Source organism: Meles meles, chromosome 1 (genome assembly GCF_922984935.1).
Source record: "Meles meles chromosome 1, mMelMel3.1 paternal haplotype, whole genome shotgun sequence".
Lineage (NCBI taxonomy): Eukaryota > Metazoa > Chordata > Mammalia > Carnivora > Mustelidae > Meles > Meles meles.
The window spans coordinates 108439669-108463006 of NC_060066.1; the positions used below are offsets into that span (position 1 = coordinate 108439669).

General features: G+C 44.3%; 1 protein-coding gene and 1 pseudogene across 1 annotated transcript in view; both read left to right on the forward strand.

Annotated features, from left to right (window-relative positions):
• Nucleotides 1-7648: 7648 nt before the first annotated feature.
• THEM4 (thioesterase superfamily member 4) overlaps nt 7649-23338 on the forward strand; it is a 36352-nt gene continuing 20662 nt past the window's right edge. Inside the window, exons 1-2 of the mRNA XM_046013419.1 lie at nt 7649-7964; nt 14686-14869. Coding sequence (XP_045869375.1) covers nt 7866-7964; nt 14686-14869 — 283 coding nt within the window. The 5' untranslated portion in view covers nt 7649-7865. The remainder of the gene's footprint in view (nt 7965-14685; nt 14870-23338) is intronic.
• On the forward strand, nt 11277-13766 carry LOC123947289 (annotated as a pseudogene).

Genomic DNA, 23338 nt, shown 5'->3' on the forward strand with positions numbered 1-23338 from the left:
TCATGCCTTGTTCTACACCAAAGCCTCCAATGGTGCCCCATTTTGCTCAGAGTAAGAGCCAAAGTCTTTACGATGTCCTACAAAACTCTGTGTAATTTGGCTTCCATTAGCTCTTTCCATATAATATTCTCCTTTACGCATTGTTATGTGGACATAGTGGCCTCTCTGCTCTTCCTTGAAAAACCAGGCACATTCCTGCCTCAAGGCCACTGTACTTGTCATTTTCCCAAAACCTCCCTTATTTTCACCAAGTTTTTGCTCAAATGTCATGTTTTCAGGGTCCTTTCCCTGATTATCCCCATTCTAGTATTCCCTCTCTGCTTTTCCTGCTTTATTTTTTTTTCCTTAGTTCTGATCGCCTTCTAACTCAGAAGTCAACAAAAGCAATTTTGAGAAAGACCAAGCCAGCACTCTTTAATGAAAACCATACAGTAGAGGAATGAATCATAACATCTATAAGGACTTTTTTTTTTAAAGATTTTATTTTTATTGATTTGACAGAGAGAGATCACAAGTAAGCAGAGAGGCAGGCAGAGAGACAGAGAGGAGGAAGCAGGCTCCCCGCGGAGCAGAGAGCCCGATGCGGGGCTCCATCCCAGGACCCTGAGATCATGACCTGAGCCGAAGGCAGCGGCTTAATCCACTGAGCCACCCAGGCGCCCCTCTATAAGGACTTTTTAAAAAAAGTTTTTGTTTATTTTGTTCACTGCTATATCCTCAGCACTTAGAAGAGAACCTAATATATAGTTGTCCAATAAACACTTGATTAAATAAACTCAACAAGTAGAATCAATGAACCAAACTTGTCTTAAAGACCTCCAACATTTAATAGTTTAGTCAAGAAATTTAACTTTCAAAGAAGACTGAGAAGGAACAATCCAGAAGATGGAAAAAAAAGTTAAGAGAGTCTCATGCCCCAGACACAAAGGGGAATTTTCTGTCTTTTGTTATTCATAATAGGCCCTTTCAACCATACCTGAGTGTAACAAGCTAATGATGCAACTCAAGGCAGAGCCCCTAGGTATCTTCAGGACCACAGAGCCAACCATGGGACTGGAGGGTTGGAACTTTCAGTCCCACCTCTGGACCTCTGGAGATGGAAAAAGGGCTAGAGACTGAGTTCAAACACCAGTGGTCCATGATTTAACCAATCATGCCTACATAATGAGAGCTCAATTTAAAAAACAGGGTTTGGGGGAAATTCCAGGTTGGTAAACCTGATGTGCTGGGTGCGTGGTGAGCTCAGAGAGACATGGCAGCTCTGCATCACCCTTTCCCCCCACACACCTTCCTCGGATTTGGCTGTCCCTAAGTTACATCTTTTATCATAAAATTGTTACAGTAAATACATGCTTTCCTGAGTTCTGTGAACTCTTGAACTCAGTGGAGATGGGAGTGAGAACCTCTGAATTTTTAGTCAGCTGGCAGAAGTGAAGGTAGCTGGAGTGTCCCATTTGCAGGTTGCATCTGAAGTGGGGGCAGTGGTGTGGGATTGAGCCCTTATGCCACAAGGCCGGGAAAAAAAAGTCACTCAGCCAGATTTGAACCCAAGCTTTTTACCAGAATTAAAGAGTAACCAAGTTTGCCAGATCACAACCCATGAAAAGAAAAACAGCCGAGGATAGATGTCCCAAGATGTAATAAGAAAGGTGATGACTCCACACAGAAGCAACTTTCCAGAGACCCAAGAATTAAACTTGGATGAGGTGGAGTTAAGAGAACCAGAGAAAAGGAAGCTTTAAGAAAAGAAATCAATACATTTAATTGCTGTGAAGAGACTCAAGCAAGAAGAGGCCTTCAAATCCCCACTGAATATGGCAATTGTGAGGGACAATTCAGTAGTCCCTGGGGAAGAATACAATGGGTTGAGAAATGTGGGTTTTTTTAGAGCTGTGGCTGTGGCGGAAGAGAGGAGCCACACTGGGAGGGAAGATGTCTATTAGCATTATTGCTGTTTTGGGTGAATGACAAGATTTAAACAGAAAGGGGCCAGGTGCAGAAAGCACCAAAGGATAGGTGCCAGGCCGCCTGCTCAGGAGTCTGGTCACCAAGCAGGCTGACAAGTTTTTACTTTTACTTTTATAACTTGTGTTGTTTGAATGTTCTTAGCATGTATAGTTGATATTCTCTGTATTAAAGAAGAAAGAACAACAACAGAAATGAGCCTCATTTTTAAAGAAGAAACAGACCTTTCTTCTGCTGCAGCTGCTGCCACTCCTTCTCCTCACAGGGAGGCTTCTGAGGGGCAGTCAGTCCATTCCCATCTATGTCCTGCCTGCTTGCTCCCCCCGCATGCCACACCCCTCTCCAGTCTGGCCACCAACCTCACTCCACTCACACAGCTCTTGGGAAGGCCTGCAGTGTGCTCTGTGTGAATACATCAAAAGATGTTTTCAAGTCTTTCTCTCAAACTCCTGACTTTTCTATTTGCCCATTGGACATCTCCATGGGTATCTCCAACTCAATAGATATTCCTTCTTTCCTCTGTCCCCAAACACACTTTTTTTCCCCACTTTGAGCCGTATCCTCTATTCTCGAGCACATCCTTGATTCTAATGCAATTTCCACAAAACTTCCATGGTGATCATTCTAAAATATAGACCAGATAATGTCACTCCTCTGCTAACAGGACATTTGTAGCTCCCCAAGGCCTAAACACCAAGACATTAGTTGGGCAGTAATGGTCCTTCTGGATCTTGAAGACCCTGCCTGCTGCTCCATCCTCATCTTTCCCTACATCCCTCTCCTACCTAATGCCCAAACCCCACAGAAACCACTAGTGGTTCCCTGGGCTTGCCAAGCACCTCCACACTGTCCTCTGGCATTGGGAGTTGCTCCTGGACACCTTGTACCTGCAATGTCCTCTCCTGCTTCACCTGCTGGGCCAACTCATCTTAGCCCCACAAGACTTAACTCAGACTTCATCCACTCAGGGACTTAGTGACTTATTCAGGGACAGTTTCACTATTAACCTATTGCAGCTTTCCTTTTCAAGACTCGTAAGATATTTGGGCTAGTGCCCAACCCAAATAGTTTCATACAGTAGCAAAGGAAGTATAGCCTACAGTAATCCTACAACTGTGGAAGTAGATGTGTTGCTTTAGTCACATGCTGGTGCCTTAAAATCTGTATTGAGCATTTGTAAGTATTTATTTTTCAAAAGATTTTATTTATTTATTTGAGAGAAAGAGAGAGAGAGAGCACAAGTGCAGGGAGGAGCAAAGGGAGAGAGAGAGACAAGCAGAATCCACAGTGAGCACAGAGCCCAACACAGGGCTTAATCCCACAACCTGAAATCATGACCTGGGCCAAAATCAAGATTTGGATGCTTAACCCACTGAACCACCCCCATTTAAAAATATTTTTAAATGGTGCTTTTTATTAGTCATGGCATACCAAGGCAAAAACAAGCTTTCTTAAAACATAATTCTGTAAAGAATGCTGTTTATCCAGCTCAACAGATCCCACTCACTACCAGAATCTTCATGTAACAGCATGGTTGGATCCATCAATCCAGGTGTCATTACATTACAAATCTTATGTGAGCTTTTAATTCTGAAGTCAGCAAAGGCAATGTTGGAAAAGACTAACCCAGCACTCTGTAATAAGAATGACATAGTGGAACATTCTTAGGAATGCATCCTAACATCCACGATTTCTTGGATGTTGGATGACATCCAACTTGGATGACAGTACCAGGACATATAATTTTCTCTAGGTGTTTCATCTCTAAAATAGGGATAATAATGGTTATCACACACAATTGTCCTAATGATGAAGTGAAGAGAGCTTTGAATTAGAGATAAAAGTTGGGAGCATCAGCATATAGGTAGTGTTTACATCCTTGGGAATTGATGAGATAATCTAGAGAGAGGGGGTTGAGAGAGGGAAAGAGTCCTCAGCCTCTTTCCAAATGTTTCCCATTCATTAGTTCATCCAACAACTGTTTTCTGAGTGCCATGATCTGTCTGTTACTGTGCCAGACATTAGAGATGCAGGGCTGAGCTTGGAGACCTGGAGAAAGCTCACAGTCTCCTGAGGGAGGCAGAGGGCACAAAAATACATACTTAATTACAAACTATGCTAAGTGCTTTAAAGGAAAAGTCCCAGCTACTATGGGAGAACTTAACAAGGACCTAATTCAGATTAAATAAACTATCGAATGTAAAGCACCTAGCTTTGCCTCTGATACACTTGGTCAAGGAAGTCATCACTAAAAGAGTGACAGTTATGCTGGCACTGGAGGATTAGTTGGAGCTAGCCAAGTGAAGTTGGGGGTAAGAGCCATGCCAGAAGAGGAACAGCATATAAGGAAGCCCGAGGCAGGAAAGAGCCTGGGGTATTCCCTGAAAGAGAACCCATGTGGGAAGCACATATGACTGTTAGAAAATGACAGTGCCCTCTGTCTGGCCATTCAAGGCAGAACTCTCCCTCTTGCCACGTGGTTCAAAGGATGATAAGAACCATCTAATATGTCTAGATACTATACTAACATAGTAATGACGTACACCAATTGCAGCTGCCTGAGGTGGTCCTCTTTCTAACTTCTCTTTTCCTCACTATCAGCTCCCCACCAACCTATACCCTTTGCCATCCAGAATCTCACTTTGGTGCACTATCCTGGGCATAACAATTCAAGGATGCATCCTTCCTTGGCATGATATATTCAAAGTGCTGAATGGGAAAAATCTGCAGCCAAGAGTACTCATCCAGAAAGCCTGTCATTTGGAATAGAAGGAGAGATTTAGAGAGCATGAAGGAATTCATGATCACTAAACCACAGCTACAAGAAATATTAAAGGGGACTCTTGGAGTGGAAAGGAAGATCATAAGTGAGAATACAAAAAATAGGAAGCATGAAAGCAGTAAAAATAAATATACCTATGAAAATCAGTAAAGGGAGGGATGCCTGGGTGGCACAGTCGGTTAAGCATCTGCCTTTGGCTTAGGTCATGATCCCAAGGTCCTGGAATCAAATTCCACATCAGGCTCCCTGTTCAGTGGGGAGTCTGCTTCTCCCTCTGCCCCTCCCCTGCTTATTCTCTCTCTCTCTCTCCATTTTCTCTCTCTCTCTATCTCTGTCCCTCTGTCAAATAAATAAATAAAATCTTTTTTAAAAATCAGTCAATGGATTCACAAAATAAAAGGATACAAAATATCACACCATATACCAAAATATGGGGAGGAACAGAGTAAAGAATGGGTTTAAATTTAAGCAACCATCAACTTCATATAGAGTACTATATGCAGAAGATGTTATATTAAAAAAACCAATGGTAACCACAATGAAAAACTAGTAACAGATATGCAAAGAATAAGGAGAAAGGAATCCAAGTATATCACTAAAGAAAGCCAGCAAACCATGAAAGAGAGAAGGACCAGGAAAAAAAAAAAAAAAACCTATAAAAAGAACCACAAAATAAGGGGAAAAAAAGTCAATAAATATATATTATTAACAATTACTTTAAGTATAAAGGACTAAAGGCTCCAATCAAAAGGCATATGGTGACAGAGTGGATTAAAAAAAAACAAGATCCATCAATATGCTGCCGGAAGAGACTCATTTCAGACACAAAGACACCTGCAGATTGAAAGTGAGGGGATGGAGAAACATTTACCATGCAAACAGATGTCAAAAAGAAGCTGGGGCAGCAATACTAATATCAGACAAAATAAGCTTTAAAACAAAGACTGTACAAAGAGACAAAGGACACTAATAATAAAGGGGACAATCCAATAAGAAGATATAGCAATTATAAATATTTATGCACCCAACACAGGACCACCCAAATACATAAAACAGTTAATAACAAATATAAAGGAACTAATCAATAGTTATACAATAATAGGAGGAGACTTTAAAACTCTACTTACATCAGTGGATAGACCATCCAAACAGAAAGTCAACAAAGAAAGAGTGGTTTTGAATGACACATCAGACTAGATAGAACTAACAAATATATTCAGAACATTCTAACCTAAAACAGCAGAATACACGTTCTTTCCAAGTGCCCATGGAATGTTCTCTAGAATAGATCACATATTAGGCCATAAAACAAATCTTAACAAATTCAAAAAAGATTGAAGTCATACCATACATCTTTACTGACTACACTATTTAAAGATTTTATTTCTTTATTTGACAGACAGAGATCACAAGTAGGCAGAGAGGCAGGCAGAGAGAGAGAGAGAGAGTGGGAAGCAGGCTCCCTGCTGAGCAACGAGCCTGATGCCCGGCTCCATCCCAGGACCCTGAGATCATGACCTGAGCCGAAGGCAGAGGCTTTAACCCACTGAGCCACCCAGGCGCCCCGACATAATTTTTAAAAAAGATTTTACTTATTTGAGACAGAGACAATGCACAAGCAGGGGGAGGGGCAAAGGCGGGAGGAGAAGCAGACACCTGGCTGAGCAGGGAGTCCAACCTGGGGCTCCACCCCAGAACCCTGAGAGTTTGACCTGAGCTGAAGGCAGCTGCTTAAGCAACTGAGCCACTCCCACCTCATGACATAATTTAAATTTCAGTAATAGCAGTATTTAAGGATTGGCTAGCCAAATTCTGAATTTTTAAAATTTATTTGAGAGAGAAAGAGAGTGAGCTGGGGAGAGGAGCAGAGGGAGCGGGAGAAGCAGGCTCTCCACTGAGCAGGGAACCAACCCCACGCTGGGTTCCATCAAAGGACCCTGGGAGGAGGACCCCCCCCCCAGGCGGACACCCAACCCACTGAGCCGCCCAGGAACCCCCAAATTCTGTAAGCCGCCCAGGAGCTTATAGGAGGAGCCAGCTCCAGCACACCACCGGCCTGGGGCAGATTCTCTCCTTTCCTTTCCCTTTTCCATTTTCCTTTCTTTCCTTTCCTTCCTTTTGTTTTCTTAAATCTAAGATTTTATTTATTTGAGAAAGAGAGCAGAGAGAGCTCGGAAGAGAACAAGCAGGCCGGAGGGCCGAGGGAGAAGTAGGCCTGGCTGAGCAGGGAACCCCAGGAGCAGGGCTGGATGCCAGGCCCCTCCTGACCTCCGGGGCAGGAAGACTCTTAAAGGACTAAGGGGCCCCTGGGCCAGTTTCCTGAGGGAAGTACAAGGTGACTTCTGGTAACTTCAGGTGACTTCTAACTTCGTGACTCCCACTGAAAGAGAATATCCTTTTGCGCACCTTTAGTATTCTCCGCAAACAGATGAAGAAACAGAGGCCAGACGTGGAGAGGAGTTTGAGCTCAGGCCTGTCTCCAAGGCTACAGATGAACTCGTCCTTCAAGAGTTCTTAAAGAGTTCTTTCTTTTTGAAAAAGGCAAGACTTAGGACTTTTAGCTCTGCCCGGGGCTTTAAGGGGGCGGGAGACCCGGGGCAGCAGAAGAGGCTGAAAAGGAGCATTTTACGCGTATAAATGCACTCAGTAGTTGGAAGGCTCTCTACAGATCAGTACCAGTCTGATACTAGAGAACGTCTGTGGCCTACAAAGACCTCGTCGCTACCGCTCGGTGTGTTCGCTCCCACCCGCCGAGGGCCTTTCTGTCTCTCGCCAGAGGGACTTCCCGGTAACACTTCCGCCCAGAGATCCCAGCGCCGGTCGGGAGGGGCCGGACGGGGGATGGGGGCTGAGGCAGGCTGGAGCTGCCGGGCTGTGGGCTGGCCCTCCAGCCCTCCCCGCTTCCGGGGCCTCGCTCCCCTTGCCCTCCACCCGAGTGGTTTGACAGTAGTTGGCCAGGACTTGAGGAGGGCCAAAGTTTACCGGCACCAAAGGCCACCGCCCTGCCGGCCTCAGGCCGTGCCGCCCCTGGTCACGTGGTTCCTCGGGGAGTGGGAAGAGCCCGCGAGTCGGCGAACGTCAGGCGGTTCCAGTAGAAGCCCTGCGCGCGGTCGGAGTCATGCTGCGGAGATGCGTCTCCCGACTGCGGACGCCTGGAGCCCTGTGCTGCCCGCTGGCAGGCGCGCCTCCGCCCGCGAGGGACTCGTGGTCGCCGCCTGTGAGTGCGGGGGCGGGGCGTCGGGAGCGGGCGGCCGCGCCAGGCCAGTCTGTGTCTGTGGGGAGCTGGTGAGGACTGCCGCGCTGACCTGTTGATTCGCTGACCGCGGGGTAAAAACTAACGTCAGTGCCAGACGTCGGTGTTAGTGGGGTCGCTTTCAGTCCGAGCCAAAGGCGGAGAGGGACAGGAAGGGCATACCGGCGTGAGGCAGCCTCCGGGATGTTGGACTCTAGTCTGCAGGTCGGGGAAGATGGCTGCGGCTGAGACCGGTAAAGAAGCGGTCGTGGGGGCGCCTGGGTGGCTCAGTGGGTTAAAGCCTCTGCATTCGGCTCAGGTCATGATCTTAGATCTTAGGGTCATGGGATAGTGTCAGGCTCTTTGCTCAGTGGGGAGCCTGTCCCCCCCCCCCCCCCGCCTGCCTATATGCCTACTTGTGATTTCTGTCTGACAAACAAACAAATAAATAAAAATATATATTATATATATCTTTTTTTTTTTAAAAAGGCGGTCTGGTTTGGGCAAGGTCACACAGAGGCCCGTAGTGAAGTTGGCGTCTGACTTAGGCAGTACCGCTCCTAACCATTACAGTATGTGCTCGCCAGAAGAGCGGTGTCCCTTCGAGGGTTTCATCCTGATCATCTCTGCCCAGTGGATAATTGTCCTATAAGCCACTTTCTCAACTTTAAAGGAGGTTGTAAGAGGAAAATGAGGCAATGCTTAAAGCACTGCCTGTACTAAATAAATAATGCTTGTTCTTACTTCCCTATGTTTTGCTTCACTGAAGTACTCAATTATTATTAATCGAACCCCAACAGACATTGGTCTTGATGATATAAAGATGAGTAAGAAAACCATTCTCTCAAGGAGCTCACAATCTAGTTTGGGAGAAAAGGGTGAATGGCTGTATGTTACAATGAAGTACTAAGGGAACATGGAACAGTTCTGTACTGAGCAAGAACTGCAAGCTGTTGTACCTTTCTTTTAAAGAATAATGTGTGCCGACCGGTTATTAATCCTATACCATCTTTCACCTCGGAAAGAAAAATGGCCTGTGCTGCTCTCACAACAAAGATAAATTTATTACTTTAATTATATGTTGGTGCCTTGTAATCTGTGTTGAGATTATTTAACAATAGTATTTAAAGGCATTGTAAGTCTTTTTTTTTTCCTGTTCAGTAACTTAATCTTAAAAGGATACGCATTAAAAAGAAGTCATAACTTCAGTTAACAAGTCCCCCTTGAACAACATATAACCAAAGACCAAGTAAGAGCTACAAAAGGTAATGATTATCCCTAACATTTATCCCTCATGTACACAGTCTGTGCTGGGAATTTGCAAGTGCCTTTACATCAAGTATCTCTTGATTCCTACCCTATTGAACTGAAACTTTCATTATTTTTATTTCTCACAACATTATAGTGTTCATCTGAGGTCCTACACTCTACATGCCTCTAAAATTAATAGATTACTCCTCTTTTTCCCCCTCCTAACACAAAGACTAACAAAAAAATCTCCTTTCATTCCACCCCAATCTGCAAAGCTGCAATTCTGGAATCATCCAAGGCTCTCCTACTTCTTTTTCCCCATGATCAGTCTCTCTCCACATCCCTTGGTCCCAGTATTTTAAAAGTCTCTTAATCTTTTTTTCCCCTTCATTTCTCTCTACCTGGTTTAGCTTCTAACCATATCTCATCTAGATCTTTGCAATAGTTTTAACAGCTTTCCCTGCCATTTTTCTCACCTAGCAATTCATCTTTTACACCAGAGAGTGGTTTTGTAAAACCTAAGTTCATGTTAACTGCTTTGCTTAAAACTCCATAAAGCTCCCCATAATGGAAAAAAGTATTTTATCATTCAAATACCACCTTCATGGTTTTTTAAAGATTACCTTTCTTTAATGAACTTCATCCTAAGAAATAACATTTGTGAGATCGCCAAATATGACATGTTATTTATGTCCTTTGATAATAGACATTTTATAATTTTTTTTAAAGATTTTTTTTTTTTTAATTTATTAATTTTGACAGAGATCACAAGTAGGCAGAGAGGCAGGCAGAGAGAGTGAGAGGGAAGCAGGCTCCCTTCAGTGCAGAGAGCCCGACGTGGGACTCGATCCCAGGACCCTGAGATCATGACCTGAGCCGAAGGCAGCGGCTTAAACCACTGAGCCACCCAGGCGCCCGATAATAGACATTTTAAAAATACATATGCTGTAGTCCTTGTGCTACCTAAAATCAGCTTTCATTTTGACGTTTGGAAACACTGACCTAGCCGATGAAATCTAAGCCCTGTGTTAAGGCCACAGAGGCTTGGAAGTGAGTGTTCCCCTTTTACTTTACCTTCCACTCTGGCTGCTATTCTTATTTTACCTTACATCATGAGGACTGAAATCCTGGCAGTCCCCCAAGGTGTCAAACAGTTGTGTCATCTCTCTCTGCCTTTGCTTGGTATAGCCCTCCCATTCTGTCCTTAGTGGACTTATTATATTTTAGAAATCACTCCATCAGTCCTCATCTTTTTGAAGTTTTCCCTGTCACTCCTGTGTCTATATGTACTCCTGTTATGGTATTTTTCACACCTGAGGCTGCCACCACTTGAGGACAGGGCCCAAGTCCTCTTTTCTCTCTCTTTCTCAACCAGTTCCTGGCACGGAACCAGGCATATAGCAGATTTTAAAAAGTTCACTGCATTTAGTTGAATCCCACACTTCAAAGTTAAAATCTGGTAGGACAGCCCACAGCCAAGGGGTCATTCTAGTTCCTAGAAGTCTTCAATTGTCTCTCTCATCCTGGTCCATAAAAAGACTGGAACTGATCCATCCTAGAGTTACCTGTTTAAGATTTTATTTATTTGACAGACAGTGAGAGAGCACAGACAGCAGGGTAAGTGGGAGAGGAAGAAGCTCTTCCGCTTGCATTGAAACAAAGCCAAACTTCTTTAGGCCTTAGTTTCGTCATCCGTAAAATGGGGATGATAAATTAGTACCTACTTCATAAGTATTTGGTAAGTGTGGTTGTCCTGAGGCCCCATAAAACCGTTATACCTCCTTTTGCGTATAGTTTCCCCTTGCCTACAGTACTCTAGCTAGCTAGCTAATTTCTGCTAATTAGAAGAAAATTTATTAAGTTTCCTTACTGTACCCCATTAACAAGTCCTTGAAACAGGCAGAGTGACATTTCCTCTAGGAACTCAGCTGCCTTTATGTTAATACTTGGCTAAGGGCAATCTTAGCCCACCCCCAAGATCCTGTAAGTCTACTTTAACACATAAAAGTTCCCTTGGAGGCTTCTTAGCCGGCTATGTGGTGGCCAAACTGAGGGCATCTGTAGTATTGGGCTTTGCTGTGGGTACCTGCACTGGCATCTACGCAGCTCAGGCATATGCCATGCCCAATGTGGAGAAGACATTGAGGGACTATCTTCGGTCATTGCGAAAGGGGCCTGACTAGCTCTGGATACCATGGGGGAGGAAGGATGAGCACCTCGGGCCTGCAGGTAGAGGTCTTTCAACCATAGACACCATATTTGGCTTCCCCACTTGTCACCCTTTTGCCATCTCCAACTTGCCCACAGCCTGCATCCTTGCTTTCCTTCTTGCAGAGGGTAAAGAGTGGCTTATCAGCCAGCAGTTTGGATGCCCCTCCTTAACCCCATGGGACTGGCCCCAAGACTGTGGCTTTTAGGGCCACCAGCCCCTTCCTCTTCCAGCCCTGACTGTGGAGTTTGCAGCTGACTCTGATTCTCAGTATTCTGTCTAGCGATGTCCCACAACTCCTCCCTCCTACGAGCTGGCTCCATACTGATTTTACCCAAACGTGTTCCAATTCCTGCTGCCCCCTTGCTAGCTACCCAGGCCAGCCAGGGTCTGGTTTGGGCATGAGTGTAGAGGACAGGGGTACACCAGGCCTGGGCCATCCCAGGCAGGCCCACTGAACCCTGATGCTACTCCTGTCCACTGCCATGTACGGTGCTCATGCCCCATTACTGGCGCTGTGCCATGTGAACGGCAGAGTGCCCTTTCGGCCCTCCTCAGCTATGCTGCTGACCGAGCTGACGAAGCTACTGTTGTGTGCCTTCTCCCTCTTGGTGGGCTGGCAAGCATGGCCCCAGGGGGCCCCACCATGGCGCCAGGCTGCCCTCTTTGCACTATCAGCCCTACTCTATGGCACTGACAACAACCTGGTGATCTACTTCAACGTTACATGGACCCCAGCACCTACCAGGTGCTGAGCAATCTCAAGATCGGAAGCACAGCCCTGTTCAACTGCCTCTGTCTCCGGCACTGCCTCTCTGCCTGCCAGGGCTTAGCACTACTGCTGCTGATGGCAGCGGGGGCCTGCTATGCAGCTGGTGGCCTCCAGGACCCTGGGAACACACTTCCTAGACCACCTTCAGCAGCTGCTGCTGGCCCCATGCCCCTGCATGTCACTCCACTGGGACTGCTGCTTCTCATCTTGTACTGCCTCATCTCAGGCCTGTCGTCCATGTACACAGAACTGCTTATGAAGCGACAGCGGCTGCCCCTCGCCCTTCAGAACCTCTTCCTCTACGCTTTCGGTGTGCTCTTGAACCTAGGTCTGCATGCAGGTGGTGGCCCCGGCCCGGGCCTCCTGGAGGGCTTCTCCGGATGGGCAGCGCTGGTGGTACTGAGCCAGGCACTGAATGGACTGCTCATGTCAGCTGTCATGAAGCATGGCAGCAGCATCACATGCCTGTTCGTTGTGTCCTGCTCACTGGTGGTCAATGCTGTGCTCTCAGCAGCCCTATTGCGGCTTCAGCTCACAGCTGCCTTTTTCCTGGCCACGCTGCTCATTGGTCTGGCTGTGCGCCTCTATTATGGCAGCCACTAGCCTCTGACCCCCTCCACCCAGAGTCCTGACCCTGTAGATAGGGCACCGCCGTCAGAGCCACTTCCCCGACCCTTCCTTAGAGGCCAGCCCTGTAACAAGTGCCTTGTGACAAAAGCTGGGGAGGTGAGAGCAGCCAGGTTAGTCCCTGGAGGTGGGTGAATGAAGGCTTACTTCAGGAGACTTAAAGACTGGGTTTGAGTAAAGAAATGTCTCAGAAGTTCATCCACACTAAGGATTGGGGGAGCATCAATACCTAGGCCTTAGAAATGACTCCACCCCCAATGGAGGAGGTTCCCTGCCTCATCCTGCATGAATGCAGTTGTTTGAAGTGGGGCATGAGCGACAGTTGGCTTTCCTTGCCACCAGCTGTCACCCCAGCAGACCCATTGCTCCCAGGCCTGGTACGGGCTACTCCAGCCCAGCTTTGGTACGTGACTCCCTCATTAGAGACATTCATCCCTCACTGTAATGCAGGAAAGCCCGATTGCCACCTCTTTCATTCCAATCACCCAGGCCACCCTTCCAAGCTCCCCTAGCTCCAGCAACACCTGGAGACAATGCCCCATGCTCCCTCCAAAGTGCTGCTCTCCACACCCACCCAGCCTTTGTTCTGGAAACCCCAGAGAGGGCTGGAGCTTGACTCATCTCAGGGAATGTTGCCCCTGGGCCCTGGCTTAAGGCTACACTCCTGACCTCTCTGCTCACCCCAAGGGCCCTTTAAAAGCCCACTGCCCCTTCTACAGCTCCTAGGAGGTACCATTCTTCTCACTCTGGGTCCTGCCCCTGCCTAGCAGTGTCCCAGCTCTCAACAGTTTAGGGAAGCTCTACATAGAGTGACCTGGAACCAGGCACAGGGAAATTTGGTGTCGCTCAATCAGTGTCTCTAACTATGTAAGCAATAAAGTCTTAAGTGTTCTGGGGTGCAGGTGGTTCCTGCAGTTGGCTATGATAGTCCTGCGCCTTCTGTGCCGCGTAGCTTCACTAAAAAAAAAAAAAAAAAAGTTCCCTTGGAAACTTTCTCTACTCCCCACCCCAAGATAAATGTTAGCAATCATCCTCTAAGCACACTGCCCACTGATCTACATCTGAAGGGTCTCATGACTCAGGTTTTATTTGACAGTAATAAATGACCTCTTCCCAACAGCAGTCAGCCTCCTCAAGGTCCTGGAAACTTTGCTTCCAAAATTCCTTACAACTTATGGTATATCCCTAACCCCTCCCAACTTGAAGGCATATAATCAGTCACCCATCACAACCCCAGTGCAGCTCTTTCTACCCGTGGGTCCTGTCCATGTGTCCTGTCCTCGTGCTTTAATAAAACCACCTTTTTGCAGCAGAGACAACTCAAGAATTCTTTCTTGACCGACCATGGGCTTCGAACCCTAAACATCTTCCCTACATCAAAATCAAGATTGAGGTCAAAGAATTCCTCCCTGAACCACCACCACTGCCCCTCCCCCCCCCCCAACAACATCTGAGCTAAATACCTCTCCCCTGTGCTCTGGCTCCTGCATACTCCACTAGTAACACTTTTACATTAATCTGTTTACCTCCAGTTCCTGGCTTACCTTGTGCTTGATTAAGGTGTTTTGTTTTGTTTAAAAAGAAAGGAATCCACAGACCTGAGCTAAATGCTGCTCTGTTGTAAGCTAGTTGGGTGACACCGAGCAAATCGCTTACCCTTTCTCTCAATCTCTCCTCTCAAGGAGGTTGGTCTGGCTGATTTTTAAAATTTGCTTCCACTCTGAAATGACCAACTTCTGGGAAGAGGAGAGGCAGAGGCAGAAAGATAGTCTCAGGAAAAAAGAAAAAAATACGTTACAAGATAGGATTCACTTCCCATTCTTCTTTTTCTCCTCTCTTTCTTCTAGAGGTCATATTCATCAGAGGTTGTTCACGTGGACCATTCTCTCCCCAACCCCAGCTGGAGCAAGGACATGAGACTCATTTTTTACCAATTCATGAAGAAGAGTGAAGATGGCTCTTGGAAACGTTTGCCTTCATATAGATTTACATCTTCTAAAAGGCTTGAAGAAGTCAAAATCTTTTTTCCTGGTAGGAACAACCATTCTCTCATAAAGAATATTTAAATGTTAAATATAAAACGGGAAATATTGAGACACTGGATACCGATGTGGAAATGTTGGGGTCTAGAGCCACAGCCAGGAAAGAATTCTTGAGGTGTCTTTCATGCAAAATGGTGGTTTTATTAAAGCACTGGGACAGGCCCTGTGGGTGGAAGGAGCTGTGGCTGCTGTTGCTCCTTGCTGCTCCGGGCTTATGAGGAGCACAGACTTTCATAAAGAGGAATATTATAATCTGGTTATAAGATTTAATTTTATCTACATTCCTTCTGCCTTTGTTTCCCACATCATTAACATTTTGCATTAAAGTGTAATTGATAATTGATGAACTACTATTGCTAATAGTATTCTTTTTTTAAAAGATTTTATTTATTTATTTGACAGAGATCACAAGTAGGCAGAGTCATGCAGAGGATGGGGGAAGCAGGCTCCCCGCTGAGCAGAGGGCTTGATCTCAGGACCCTAAGATCATGACCTGAGCAGAAGGCAGAGATTTAACCCACTGAGCCACCCAGGTGCCCCGAAAACAGTATCCTTAACCATAGGTTACATCGGGGTTAACTCTTTGGATTGTGCTTTCTATGGGTTTTGGTGAATGTATGATGCCTGGTATCTATCAGAGTATCATACAGAATGTTTCCATTGTCCTGAAAGCCCCCCTGCCCGCCCTGTTCACCCTCCCCACCTTCCCTTTGAACTGTGGGCAATGACTGATCCTTTGTGTCCATAGTTTTGCCTTTTCCAGAATGTTGTATAATTAGGATCATACAATATGTGGCAGCTTCAAATTGTTTTCTTTCCCTTAATAATCATTTATTCAGGTGCATTTATTTTTTTCTATAGCACTTAACCACCATTTGACAGACTGTTTTTGTCTCTCACACCAGGGTGTGAGCTCTAAGAGGGCAGGGATTTTTTTTTTCAAGATTGATTTATATGAGAGAGAGTGTGCACATGTGGGGGGAGGGGCAGAGGGAGAAGGAGTCCTAAGCGGACTTTCTGCTATCTCAGAGCTCTACAGGGGCTCAGTGTCATGGTCTCAGGACCCTGAGATCACTTAACCTATTGTGCTGCCCAGGTGCCCTGAGGACAGAGATTTTTGTTTTATTCTCTCTGGGATCTCTAATATTTAGAACAGTACCAGCTGCCTAGTAAGTGCCTTATAAATATTTGTGGGAAGAAGAGAGGAAAGGAAGAAAGGAAAGAGAAAACAAACCTGGAAGACCTGTTGAAGGTGCTCTACTAAGAGGTAAAATTCTTTACCTAAAATCTCTGCCCTCATTGAGCTAACACCATAGAGGGGAGAGACAGACCATAAAATAAAGGATGTCAAACGGTGATGAGTGCTATACAAAAAAATAAATGCACCTTAATTTTTAAAAAAAGAACTTTTTAAACTGACCTAACAATGTTAGGGTAGTTCTTTGTATACTGCCTAGGATTCAACAGTTCTGTACATTACTCAGGCTCATCACTGTAAGGGTAGCTACCCTCTGTTACTGCACATTGCCATCACAGCATTACTGACTATAGTCCCTATTCAGTTCTTTTCATCTCCCAAAGAGAACTTTTTAGTCCCTAAAATGTGGTGCCAGGTCTCTGGTATAGGAATTGGGAGGCCCATTGCTTTCTTTAAAAAAAAAAAAAAATTTTTTTTTTAATAAAGTTGAACAAGTAAACCTCAGGTGTACATGGACGATACCTAGGGAAAAGTGAGTAATTCCCCGGGTGGCCTTAGTCACCATCTTCAGCTCAAGACTGAAGCAGGATGTGGGAGAAGGGGAGCAGTTGTGGGGAAGATACCAGGAAAAAGCACAGTAAAGAGGATAAGGTTGGTTAGGCAGAATTAACTTGGTGCTTTCTCCATAGATAAGATTCTCTTCTTCAAGTAGAGCCCTCTTCTATCTGGAACAGGGTGGGGGGAGCACACCATTACAAATGGAGATTTCCTTTAGAAATGTAAATTTTCCACTCAAAAGGTTAACTTCTACTCTGTTTTCAGAGGTTCCCCTGTGTTTGCTGTTCTCAGAATAATCTTGATGCCAAAGAGCCATACTTTGGGTTTGGCGCATTCTGCTATCCTTCATTCCCCAAGTGGTCCCATTTGGACTTCAATTCATTTGGGTTCTGGTTTCAGCCAGTTCCAGAGATCACTAGACCAGAGACGTGGAGAACATCACGTTAAACCAATGAGAAGAATCCTCACACTGGAGTCTAAAGATTGGCAGCTACGCTAGCAACTTAGGTGGTTGTCCTGTACCCCAAAAAGACAACTTCGTATAAAGACAGAAATAAAGGGAGGGCTTCAAGCTTCTGGGTCTAACTACCATTCTGTCCAGGGTACTACCAGCCAAAAGGCAGGCTTTCTCTTCCTCATAGAGCAGCCCCAGGATAGAGGATTGCAGCCAGAGCAATGACCTGAAAGTGTTCCAATAAGACCATACTCGTTGAAAAGCCCCGAAATGATAGTAAAGGAAGAAAGGAGAAAGTGAGTCTGAGAAGCTCAGACTTCAGATGAAATGACTGAGCCACATCCTCAGGCACCAAGTGATGTGGCAGTGTTGGGGCTCGGAGCCAACAGCCCAAAAAGAATTCTTGACGTCTTTGGTGCAGAAAGGTGGTTTTATTAAAGTATGAGGACAGGACCCACGGGTAGAAAGAGCTGCACTGGGGTTGTGATGGGTGACTGATTATATGCCTTCAAGTTGGGAGGGGTTAGGGATATACCATAAGTTGTAAGGAATTTTGGAAGCAAAGTTTCCAGGACCTTGAGGAGGCTGACTGCTGTTGGGAAGAGGTCATTTATTACTGTCAAATAAAACCTGAGTCATGAGACCCTTCAGATGTAGATCAGTGGGCAGTGTGCTTAGAGGATGATTGCTAACATTTATCTTGGGGTGGGGAGTAGAGATAATGGAAGTTTCCAAGGGAACTTTTATGTGTTAAAGTAGACTTACAGGATCTTGGGGGTGGGCTAAGATTGCCCTTAGCCAAGTATTAACATAAAGGCAGCTGAGTTCCTAGAGGAAATGTCACTCTGCCTGTTTCAAGGACTTATAGGCAGTAGGAAATTTAATGTTTTCTTTTGCCTTTGTTTCCCACATCAGGAGCTACTTCACAAAGTAATGGTCTCTCCTGGGTGAAGAATGAGTTATACCCCTTTGCTTCTGGCAAAGGGTTTGATAGGTTTTTTTGTTTGTTTGGTTTTTTGTTAGCTAACCATATAGGGAGGAGCTTACTCCTTTGGTGGTTATATTTTGGTTATACTTTTGGTGGTTATATTTGGTTATACTTTTGGTGGTTGGTTTTTCTACTGTCCTCCATAGGGTTGTGGTATTACCTGCAGGGAGTATGTTAGAAGGTAGAGGATGATCAGTAAACTATTCCCAAGCTAAGACGGCACTTCAAGACCAGCAGACAAAGCAGGCCACAACATAGTTTACATAGAGTTTTATTCAGGATAACTTACTGACAGAGGGATTCTGGTGGAAAACTATCCACAGCAGCTGCGTAGTATTCAGGAAATCCGGACCTTAGTCCACAGGTTATGTAGAGTGGGGGACACACAGAGGGCATTGTAGTGAGATCAAAAGGTTTATACATACATCCAAGGGCTTCCATGCCCCTTATTTGGCAGCTGACCTTTAATTAGATCTTGTGGCACGACCTGTGCATCATCTCTAACAGATTCATGGGAGGCCAAAATAAACGTCCCTCCCCCCTCCCAATCCTGGCCTTAACAGGCATTTCTAAGGTATATACATTAATCTCCTAATGGCCCAGAACATGTAGTCCCAAGCGAGGTTACTGAGCAGATGTGAACAAGATGGACGGCCAAAGATTGGGTGAATATGATCAGCACAACACTCTGAGGGAACAGTTTCAAAAATGTCCAGCCGACGTGTCTTTTATAGCCAGAGGGAGTGGGGTCTTTTGAGACTATGACCTGCTGACTAGAGTCAACCTAAAAACCAAAATGGTTTTACTTGGGTCAACTTCCCTCCTGAGCCTCCATTCCCTCCTTCCATCAATTATATAAAGGTCAGGTTGATGATTAGCTTGGCATCAATCACAGGTGGGGGTCTTCTGGCCTAGGCAAGTCCTTATTGCTGGTCTAGGCAGTCTTTATTGCTTGAAGGGCAGTTTTGGTTCCCTAGGCAGGATACTTTGCCTGGAGAGCTTTTTGCCTGCCTTAAGAGATAGCTAGAAAGAAAACTTAAGGTCAAAATGGAGGTAGTTGAAAGCCCGCTTTGAGCAGTCTCATTCATTTTCCTTGTGTGCAGTTTGATCTCTGGTGATGTCATCAGGTGTGAACCCTCTGAGTAGCCCAGCTGCAACAGGCAAGAACATCATCCACGCATGGGTATTACTGTGATTTCTAGGAAATTTCTGTCAGATTGTCCAGTTTCAGTTTGCAGGACTTCAGGAAAAGCAGTTTTGTTCTTAGTGATTCCAAGTCAGAAGGGTGGAAGAAAATTGGAAATGTTTGTTTGGAGAGTCTTACTCAGATATTTGAGAAAACTAGAAGAATTTAGGATCCAGGTCAGTTTGCAGATAGATAACAACTTCAAAGACAGCAACAGCACTGGGATCTGATACCCACAGAGGTGTGCTATTGAAACATACTTTTTCTCTTCTGCAGTCATCCATTTGTATCAGAGATAATCGCAGTTAAGACTAACTTGTTTGCAAAATAAATCTGGTCTCATTAAACATAGCCTGATTATTTACATAGCTACCACAAGAATAGTTATTGGCCACATGGGTTTTTTGGATTTGCTTTTTTTTTTTTTAAAGATTTTATTTATTTCAGTGAGAGAATGTGAGTGAGCACAAGCAGGGGAAGCAGGAGAGGGAGCGGGAGAAGCAGGCTTGCTGCTGAGGAAGGAGCTTGATGCAGGGCTCAATCCCAGGACCCTGGGATCATGACCCGAGCTGAAGGCAGATGCTTAACCAGCTGAGCCACTTAGGCGCTCCTTTGCTTTTCTATGGAATCTCCGATTCGATGTCTATTTTATTACTATTTCATTTGCCAGAGAGAGAGAGAGAAAGCACACACAAGCAGGGGGAGCAGCAGGCAGAGGGAAAAGCAGTCTCCCTTGTGGGATTTAATCCCAGGATCCTGGGATCATGACCTGAGCCAAAGGCAGCTGCTTAACCAACTAAGCCACCCAGGCATCCCTTAGATTGTACTTTTTTTTTTTTTTAAGATTTTACTTACTTATTTGAGAGAGATCATGAGAGGGGAGAAGGTCAGAGGGAGAAGCAGACTACTCGAGGAGCCGGAGCCTGACAGGGTCTCCATCCTGAGACTCTGGGATCATGACCTGAGCCCAAGGCAGTGGCTTAACCAACTGAGCCACCCAGGTGCCCCCTCAGATTGTACTTTTAAAAGCCGCTCAAGGCCAGAAGCCAAGCCAAGGACTCACTGTCCTTGCCTGCATTACCTATGAATTTGAATGGATTCCTCTCTTCTCAGAGCCCCCAAAGTATTCTGAATTTCTCAGGCTGCCAGGAGGGGACGTCTTTATCCATTGTGATGCCAGAAACCCAGTAAGCAAGATACCAGGTAGTGTTCTGAAGGGCTTTTATTGGCTCTAAAAAGTCAGCGGTAGTTCTTGAGGCTGTTTGGTAAGACCTGTGTCTGTTATAAGGAACAGATTATCTGCAAATAAATACATAATACTATGAAAATAATACTTAATAAGCATTTCCAAATTCTGATGAGATCAGATAAGGAGAAAGATAAATGTTTCAGTTCTGTTTATCTTCATCAATTCATTTAGTCCCTTGTAATTGATTCTTGTTTTGCTTGATCCTGGTGATGAGGGAACTGAAGGCTGGCTGAGGACAAAGCAAAAGGCTGATACCTTGCAACCTCCCCCCAACCCCACTCCTGGGTGGGACATATGTGACTCTCCCAACTATCTAATAGCTTGCTGAAAAGGGCAGAAAGACCTTGGCAATGGCATGGACTCTGGTATCCCTATCTTGTAGGTCCTCTTTAGCATATGAAAGTTCTGTTGAAACCTCTCTTTCCCTTACTTCCCCCGTGGTACAGAACCTGCCACTCTTCACAACCCTGGGCAGCAGCTCTTTCTGCCCACTGGTCCTGTCCCCGTGCTTTAAAAAACCACCATTTTGCACCAAAGATGTCTCAAGAATTCTTTCTTGGTCATCGGCTCCAGACCTCACCCCACCAAACCTCACTTAACATTCTAAAACTTCATCATTGGCAGTTTTGTGAATTGAGTTTTCCATTAGAGTTACGGAAATTCTTACCCAGTTCAGTGGAATGATCTTAAAGTTATCAGAAACCTATACATATCAGAGTCCTTTTCTTGAATTTCAGAAGACAGAGCACTTGAAAAATCATCAGAGTAAAACTGTAAATGACAAAAAAGACTTAAAAATGGCCATGGTTTAAAGATCTGATGGGAGTTCATTCTAATGCAAATGACAAGGAAATGTGGTTATTTCTGTGGCACAGATTTTTAAGATAACTAGAATTATGACTGATAACATTATACCGGAACAGAGCAGATTGCTAGGAATTTAATCACATGATTTAAATAGTTCAGTATCTCTCCTTTAGAAGATGTTCCAGGGAACATGCTGGGAAATCCCAGAATTAGTCTGAGTTCAGAAAGACTTACTTAGACTTTGTTTGGGGGAAGTTTGTCAAATACCAAATGTTTTAGAACACCTTATTAAACAGGTCACTGTGAAACACCACTCTTTTAACCAAAGAGATGGTTAAAAGATGTCAGAGGCAAACCAAAAGAATACTTAGTTGTTAAAACACCAAAAACTTAACCTCTGTGAATAGAGAAGACTCGGGTTCTCAGGTAAAGACCTGCAGAAAACAACATGGAGCATAGGAAATGATGTTGGTAAGACACAAAATCTGTGCTTTCTAGGGAGATTGTTTAAAAGGTTAAAAAGAAAAAAAGAAAAAAAAAACAAAACTTCCACAATCTCTTACCAAGAGCAGACCAATAGTCTTTTAAGAAAACTCCGTCCTCCTAATAGAGGAAAGGTGGTTAAATTTTAACTTTGTACAGCTATTCAATTAAAACTTAGTTTAAAAACTCTTACAATGGGGGCACCACACAGGCTCTGTTAATGGAGCATGCGACTCTTGATCTTGGGGGTGTGAGTTAGAACCCCATGTTGGGTATAGAGATTGCTTAAAAATTAAATCTTTAAAAAAAAAAAAAAAAACTCAATAATTTCATTCAATTCTAGCCACTTTGACCACAAAAGGTAAGAGTGTTTCTCCCTCTCCCCTCCAACTTTATCTACTTAGTTTGTCCGTCCTTCTCTTCTTTTCATTCTGAAACAACTAGTTACTTTACTTGAGGACAGATTTACCTTTTTTTCCTTAACAAAAATACATCTCCACACCTCATACATTTTCTTACTTAAAGTACATTCTGCTTGCTTTGCATAGAGTTGTTTCCCTTATTACTTCTAGTACGTTTAATACCATATATTAGAATTCTTAACCCATAGACACCTTAATTTCTAGTGAAAATGAAGAAGTAAGCAGTTATGAACTGTCATGCCAGCATTGTGGAGATTGGCAAATTTGTGAATACATTTTTACAATTTCTAGAAGCACACACTTCCTCATAGTACAGTTTTTCAGTGTGGCACAGGACATGTTAGTATACTCACAGACCCCATTATGTTTATTTCTTCTGTAATAAGAAGCCACAAGCAGGTAAACTTGGGCTTAGGGGCGCCTGGGTGGCTCAGCGGGTTAAAGCCTCTGCCTTTGGCTCAGGTCATGGTCCCAGGGTTCTGGGATCCAGCCCCATATTGGGCTCTCTGCTCAGCAGGGAGCCTGCTTCCCTCTCTCTCTGCCTGCCTCTCTGCCTACTTGTGATCTCTGTCAAATAAATAAATAGAATCTTTAAAAAAAAAAAAAGTTTAAACAAAAAATACTTAGGCTTAATAATTTAACAATGTTTCAGTATTTATCTTCTTTGGAAATGATCTAGATACTTAATGAATACCCATAACTTAGCAAAATTCTAAGAATGTAAGTTACCAAAGAGATTTAAGAAGCCATTTTTAGGTAGACTTAAAATTGTTGTTCATTTATAAATGTTTAGCTTACATCCATTTAATTCATTTGTTCTTAGCAATGTTTACATTATTCATAAAAATTTCATCATCTAAAGTTATTTTTCTTGCTAACAAATTTGTATAACAAATAACAGGAGCTCATTTGACTAGCAAAGGAGGTAGAAAAAGTTGCATGTCTGTATTTAGTGCTGACAACTCTGAAAGCCTATCTATTTTTCTGGGTTGGCAGTATTTATATTTACAAAAGATTAACCAAGTCATGTGAATTTGAAAAACATTTGGCTTAGTCTCTTTATTTCTGAGTTTGAGAATGCTTATTTATATATAAGCACTTTTTTTTAAGCCA